Consider the following 7,312-nt stretch of genomic DNA (forward strand, 5'->3'; position numbering starts at 1 on the left):
TCTAGCAGGCAATGGGTGGGCCACATTTTCCCATCAACCCACATCCAATGCTTTCCCTCTACGGCATCTGATATGTATAGAAACCCTACCTCCTGACACCAAGATGCCCTCCCTTCCTACAGATATGGGAATGCACTCCTTGGAAGCCACAGATACTATCCCAATTTGCATACCCCCCTCTTAGATTAATTTCAGACATTCCCTATTTTTTTATTTCGCAAAAAATTAATTTCTGGGACACCAAACATAGTCATCACTGCAGTCAATTTCCACCATAACTACCCTTGACCTCCAGCTGTTCGTACAATCAAGCGGACAACATGTGCAGGAACAGCAGCACCTCAACTTCTACTGCCTCAAGACCCTGATAAACGCCCCAGTCCCCAATAAGCTTGACTATATTAACAACACTCTGCAAGGCCAACGGCTGCTACTCTCAACCTTTGAGAAAGTCCTAAACGTAGCCACCGCCACCGTGATCAACGTTCCCGGCCGACATCCCTCCCTTCCGTAGACACCAGCCTGCTTACAGTGCAGCCACGATACTTACAGACGCTCCACATTCACCCACAGTCTCAATGGCAGAAATCAGTCTGCAGCATCCAACACAACTACACCGCTGGCAACCCCACCTGAAACACAATCTAACACTGTTTATCCACCGCAAAACAGCATGCACCTTATACAGGGGCAGGCATTTCCCTTCCTAGCACCCTAACATTGGAATACCCTTCACATAAGTCTCACAGCTGCCACTCCCCGAGTCCTTTGGAAATAATCCTGACGCAGCGCCAACACCTGCACCTCTGCAGAAAAACACCACTGCCTCCTGCAGAGTAGGACATAGACTTCCAATCAAAGTACAATGGGTAACTTTCTATGGATGGCAAAACCTTTGCAGAAGTGATGCTAAATTCACAGCCTGGCACAAGTACCCACATGAATGGCTCGGCCCTGCTGGCAAGCATGAATGTCAACAAGGCAAGCTCTGGTTTGATTGGTTGCTATTTTTTCCAGGAACGGAGCACTGAAGACGCTACTGGCGATTGGAGGCTGGAACTTCGGCACGGCACCGTGAGTACCCACTGTCTGGAGACAGACCCTCAGGCTATTTCTAAAGACCACTCCTCGCGGTGGGCCTCCATGACACCATTGTTCTCCTCCTTAGATTCACCGCCATGGTCGCCACCCCTCAGACCCGCCAGACCTTCATCACGTCCGTCATCAAGTTCCTGCGTCAGTACGAGTTTGATGGGTTGGACTTCGATTGGGAGTACCCAGGCTCCAGGGGAAGCCCCCCTCAGGACAAGCAGCTCTTCACCACCCTGGTCCAGGTGAGAAAGCAGAAGGGCATGGAGAGGGTGTGAGAATGTTTCAAGTAGGGCAGGGACATCCCACAGAAGGCAAAAGAGTGGTGCTGCAGCCCCACCCCCACATGTAGCCGGAGCATAATGAAGGATGTTAGATAGTCCCAATGTGACCTGGAAAAACCTACATGCAATAGTAGGGTCTTGGATAAAAGAATGGATCAAAGACAGTTCCTCTGAACAGAAAGGGGTGGGAGAGGTACAGGTAGTGGATGGAAAAAGCATAAGACCAACCACATAATGCAATGCATGGGTCGACGACTTGCAAGCCGAGCGGCCATGACATTGGAACACACAGTCACTGTTTCCAGATGTTTGGGAAGCTGAGGGATGGCAGGCGGGGAGTACTTTGGGTACAGCTGCCTACAAGGCATATATATTTGACATTTGATTGGTTATTTATAACACACTTAATACCAGAGGTTTCTAAGCGCAGACCCGGGGATCGAACCTGTGTTGCTCTGTGTCGTCTTGCTTCCAAGGCGAGCATGTTGCCCCTGGGCTATCCTCCCGAGACATATGGCTACAGTTTTTGTAGTCTGGACGTGTTCTGGACGAGCAAGAAACTCTATATATTATATAACAAAGGAAGTTTGCAGCTGATTTTGAACATTGCCTGCACCAAGGGCTAGTTTACATGAATTGGACCAGTCAAAGTTGCTCTAAGATAATACAATATTGTAGATTAGTACCTGGTGAGGGACAAGGCGCTTGTAACAAGAGAGCCCATTGGCCCATGCCAAGTTGTTACCAGCTCAACAGAGCGCTTCCCCGGGCCTCATTCAATGTTCGAATGGCCGCCATGAAAAGGTAGAAGGGGATATGTGAAGTCCCTTCTTTCTGTTCCATGACGGCCATCTTCTTTGTTTACTTTTTTCTCCACTTTTAATGGACGGCATGGAAAGGGAGAAAGGACTATGTATCCTGTTCCATGTTTTTTTTCTTTTCTTTTTTTAGTTGCTGAACGCTAGAGTGTCTGACAACTGAAACAAGAAACTATAAGTACCCCGGTCTAATGTGCGGGAGTACTAACAGCAATCAGGCCCTCTCTGGGGGCCTTTACCGCTTCTAATAATGTCCGGGGCCTGTGTTAAGGATGTAAATATGGGCCCCAGGGCATTACCAGAAGCGGTAATGGCCTCCCAGCGCGGGGCTTGTTGCTTAAGTGGGAGACAGATCAGGAGCTTGCCGCAGCGTCTAGGACATGCTCTGGACAGGCAGTCATATGGATGTTCTTGTCGCCTTTCACAGGAAATGCTGGCCGCCTTCACACAGGAGGCCTCTCAGACCAACAAGCCCCGGCTCCTGGTGACAGCTGCAGTGGCCGGGGGCATCTCCAACATCCAGTCCGGATACCAGATCCCTGCGCTCTCGGCGTGAGTATGGCTCAATGTCTGGGCAAGGCTTTATCTGGCCGCCGCGGGCACGGGGGGGAGGAGGACTCTTAACAGTAGACCAGAGAACAACAGCAATGTAACATTGTTTGGGAAATGTCAATCAAGCCGCAGAAAATCCTCTACAGCACATAAAATATACGGAATGACACTGCATGGCAACGCTGGTCACCTAAGTGGACATTAAAGAAATAAAAAAAAAATCAGCACCAGCCCCACCCTCATCCAAGCACTGCTCCAAATATCACGTCAGAAGTTACATCATAGATGACATCATCAGTGGGTTTACAGACAGAAATACTAACACGCAGGACCTCCTTATTAGGAATGTACCGAAGGCGGTATAACACATTGACTGTTTTCAATGTCACTTGTTTTTTAAGATACCACTTAAGTGTGAGTTGGGCTGGAACGGGACATTTAATGTCTGAGGCCCAGAAAGTTCTGCTGGGGAAGATATAGGGAATTTACTCTATACAGAACTTTCTATGTACCCCATGCTGTGAACATCCCATGAGACCCCAACTCATGATCCAGTGGTATTTTAAAATAGGAAGTATTTTAGTTGCTCAATGCCTTCCTGTGTCCCTGGGCACTCATAATGAGGCCGTGATTCGGGGGCACGGGCTTGATGCCCACCTGGGAGCCGCTGTTCAAGTCTATTGACTGTTGGACTTATTGAGTAAATAAAATCAGACAAGCTCATGGAGAAATGGAGAGGTGTAAGAAAGCCATTTGGAGTAAGTCACTGTGCTTGGTAAGAGCATGGGCGCCCCAGCAGCAAGTCTGCTCCTCCGCCTGTCCAAACACATTCACACCCATGGGGAAAGTTCCACATTCAGATTCCAATGTTAGCTCAAAACAGATTCATTTCCAGAGCAAGTGTCATGAAAGGTTCTGCCGGAGGGGAATTCCCAACACGCCGGCCTTAGATGCACGTTTCAGAGCCGAGTTGCACATGGTTAATTGCTGTGACAATAGAGGCGTATTTCCTGCACAGGGCTCTGGACTACATCCACGTCATGACGTACGACTTGCACGGATCCTGGGAGGGGTACACCGGCGAGAACAGCCCCCTGTACACCAACCCCGCTGCCACCGGGGCCAACGCCTACCTGAACGTGGTAAGTGTGATGTTCGCCACCAGGTCGGGGCACGTGCAGTGGGTGGCGGTGCCAACTGTCACGCACCCCCAGACATGTCTATTACATGATACTGACATGTCCCCTGACATGGAAACTGACGCGCGCCACAATGCTGTCTTTGCAGGATTACGTCATGAACTACTGGCTGAGCAACGGCGCCCCCGCTTCCAAGCTCATCGTGGGGTTCCCCACTTACGGGCACACCTTCATCCTGAGCAACCCGTCCAACACCGGCATCGGGGCCCCCACCTCTGGAGCGGGTCCCGCTGGACCCTACACCAGGCAGGCCGGATTCTGGGCCTACTACGAGGTAGGTGATTCAGGGTTAAGTCAACAGCAGACTCTGGAGCGATTTAGAGGAGGCCCTGGTTATGCATAAACACCAGGAGCGCCTGAAGGCTCTGAGCTCGGAGCAATGTATAAGAAGCCTGTACCCCAACATAACACCTGCCTGACATGTTCGCCCCTCTCTCTAATAACTGCCAGGCTAGCCATTTAAGGTTGCTGATTGAACTCTAGTTATTGCTTCACCCTCAATATGGGAGCACTTCATTTCAGAGGTTGTTATAAAAAGCAGAACTGGACGCTCCTTATCTTCCTGGTATTTTGAAACCGTTCACTGGTTTGAGGGTTGTGTCTGCGCCAGGCGGTCCTGTGCTACGTGGTAGGTGCGGTGCTGCCGTGGGGTTTTTCACCATTTTAACCAGAGGTGTTTCCAAATTCTCCAATTCCTGCAGATCTGCACCTTCCTGAAGAACGGGGCCACTGACGTCTGGTCCTCTGCTGAAGAGGTCCCCTACGCCTACCAGGGCAACCAGTGGCTTGGATACGACAACGTCAAGAGCTTCACCCTCAAGGTGCGCTACATCGCTTGACCAGCTATCGGGATATCTGTGTTAATGGACTGTTTCTTAAGGTCGATAACCAGTAACATGACCTAACCCTGCCCCCCTTCTTCCCACAGGCTCAGTGGCTCATGAAGAACAACCTGGGGGGCGCCATGGTGTGGGCCATCGACCTGGACGACTTCACCGGCACCTTCTGCAACCAGGGCAAGTTCCCGCTCATCAGCGCACTGAAGGCTACTCTCGGCGTGCAGGCTTCAGGTGAGTGGGAATTGAAATATAGCGTATTCGCTCCCTCGGCCCAAATATTTCTAAACAAAAATATCAACCTTTAAAACCCTAGGAAGTTAGCAAGGTGACGTCCCCTTTGCCATGTAGCTTATAGCATGCCAAGCCCTTTCATGCCAACAGAAGTATGTGCCTCAAACTTCATGATTCCCTCCATAGCTCCCCAAGGTCAATCACCCTCCATCGAGGCGCTCGACTTCAGTGCCGGAGGGTAGCATATGGATGATAGCTTTTAAAAGTCTCTGTTATGGACCAGCCTCCAATCTGCTCCTTTAGGCAGAGGAGACAGCCAGCTTCTGTCCTGGTGACACGCCAGTGGCATGCCGTAAGAGGAGGATAGCTACCACCCTGAGGGCAGAGTGCCACAGGTCTCTGGGAGGTTTGCTGATATATCGCTCTGCGTGCGCAGGAAAAGACCTAGGGGGCAGTAACTGGCTCCCTGGGCACTGGAGACATAACCCCATCATAAGAGTTTTGGGATCCTTGTGCTTGATAACCAAAGACATTACTGAGAGGGTCTTGCTTTCTTGCAGGTTGCTCCGCTCCTGCGGTTCCAGTGCCTCCAGTCACAGCCGCCCCGGCCCCTCCAGCCACAGCAGCGCCCTCTGGTGGTGGCAGCGGTGGCAGCAGCTCCGGCGGCAGCGGATTCTGTGCAGGCAAAGCCAGCGGACTCTACCCAGTCGCCGGGAACAAGAACGCCTTCTGGCACTGCCTGAACGGAGTCACCTACCAGCAGCACTGCCAGGCCGGCCTCGTCTTCGACACCAGCTGCCTCTGCTGCAACTGGGCGTAAACCCACACACCCACCAAAGCGAGTGAGACCAGTGGACTCCAAGGTTCTCTGATTCAACTGTGACCCACACACCCACCCAAGGCAGAGAGACCAGTGGACTCCAAGGTTCTCTGATTCACCTGTGACCCACACACCCACCCAAGGCAGAGAGACCAGTGGACTCCAAGGTTCTCTGATTCAACTGTGACCCACACACCCACCAACGGCAGAGAGACCAGTGGACTCCAAGGTTCTCTGATTCAAATGTGATGTCACGATGGAAATGTCTGAAATAAAGCAATGCAGCATCCATTTATGGCTTCCTGTTACTCGGCACAGGGTCAGGCACTGAATACTTTGCTTGTGCATTATATTTCTGGCTTTTATCAGGGCGAAAAACACTCCAGCACGTTCCAAGGTAAATGGGAGACCCATTTATAAAGGCACAGACACAGAGTTCATTTTTACAGACAAAGGGGTACTTTTACCAAGTCTCCTGCCTGACTCTGGGACATCGAGTGGGTGGCAAAAGGGCCCAGGGACTTCCCAAGCTAGGGAATGTTGGGCCCTGGGGCTATAATGGGGGGGAGGGGGTGGCCCCTCTGTGCCTGTCACTAGGTCCACCCCCTAAGGCAGGAGAACGTCACATGGGCAACCACCAGGAAGCTGGGTCTTTAGATATCTCAGGGGCAGCCAGGTTTAAAGAGGCCTCACCCACCCCATTACAGCAGTGCTAGGAGGCCCACTGCCAGGCACTCCCTTACTGTAAGACAGCTTTGTGATAGGGTTCGGCCCCTTTAAGAGATACATCCCAGGCCGGTAGGAATGAAAGGCACCCTGCCCGCAAAGATACAATGCTTCTCACGACCCTTTATCTCCTCCCAATGTCAACTTTGTTTATAGTACTGCCCCTTCAAGGGACTTGAGCTTTGAAGCTCTGGGGGCCCTCATAGACCCCAGAGATGCGTTTAGAATTTCTCTACATGCACCGGGAAGACCTTGCATTGATCCAAACTGAAAAGGTAAATCTTTCATGCCGCCAGCTCCAGGAGCCCACGCAGGATTGTCTGTCAGCACAACTCTGGGATCTTGGACATTAACTCGCAGCCATTTCCTCCAATACTGTTCCCCTGGATGTTTCTTTTAATGAAGCAGCTTCCTAAATACATATCCTCAAACCTCACCTACATTTTTGTGGTAAAATGTCTTAACAAAAATTGAGCAGAAATTGCGAGCAAAGTGGGTAATACCATCAGCTATACCCTGATCAGGTGTATCAAATCCAACTTCCCCAGTGACTGCAGGTGAGTTGCTTAAGCCCCACTAATACCAGCCCTGGAGGCGTCACAGGGCTACACAAACAGAGGTTCGGGGTCTCACTCAGTCAGGAAAGGTGTTGGGAGGAAGAGGACGAGGATGGGGGGCTGCAAGGAGCAGGAGGGACAGCTCAAACACCACCAAGAGACCACGCAGTAGACCAGAACAGGAACCAGATCCAGCT

The 7,312-nt window shown here is 51.2% G+C and overlaps 1 protein-coding gene across 1 annotated transcript; it reads left to right on the forward strand.

The window, feature by feature from the left end:
• The first annotated feature begins 1,174 nt into the window (after window positions 1-1,174).
• Window positions 1,175-6,123, forward strand: LOC138520063 (acidic mammalian chitinase-like). The gene is made up of 7 exons (XM_069632591.1): window positions 1,175-1,334; window positions 2,619-2,743; window positions 3,762-3,885; window positions 4,031-4,216; window positions 4,644-4,763; window positions 4,871-5,012; window positions 5,573-6,123. The coding sequence occupies exons 1-7, from the start codon at window positions 1,179-1,181 to the stop codon at window positions 5,830-5,832; spliced, it is 1,113 nt and encodes a 370-aa protein (XP_069488692.1). The 5' UTR covers window positions 1,175-1,178; the 3' UTR covers window positions 5,833-6,123.
• The last annotated feature ends 1,189 nt before the right edge of the window (window positions 6,124-7,312 follow it).

Source organism: Ambystoma mexicanum, chromosome 13 (assembly GCF_040938575.1).
Source record: "Ambystoma mexicanum isolate Mex_15411 chromosome 13, UKY_AmexF1_1, whole genome shotgun sequence".
Classification (NCBI taxonomy): domain Eukaryota; kingdom Metazoa; phylum Chordata; class Amphibia; order Caudata; family Ambystomatidae; genus Ambystoma; species Ambystoma mexicanum.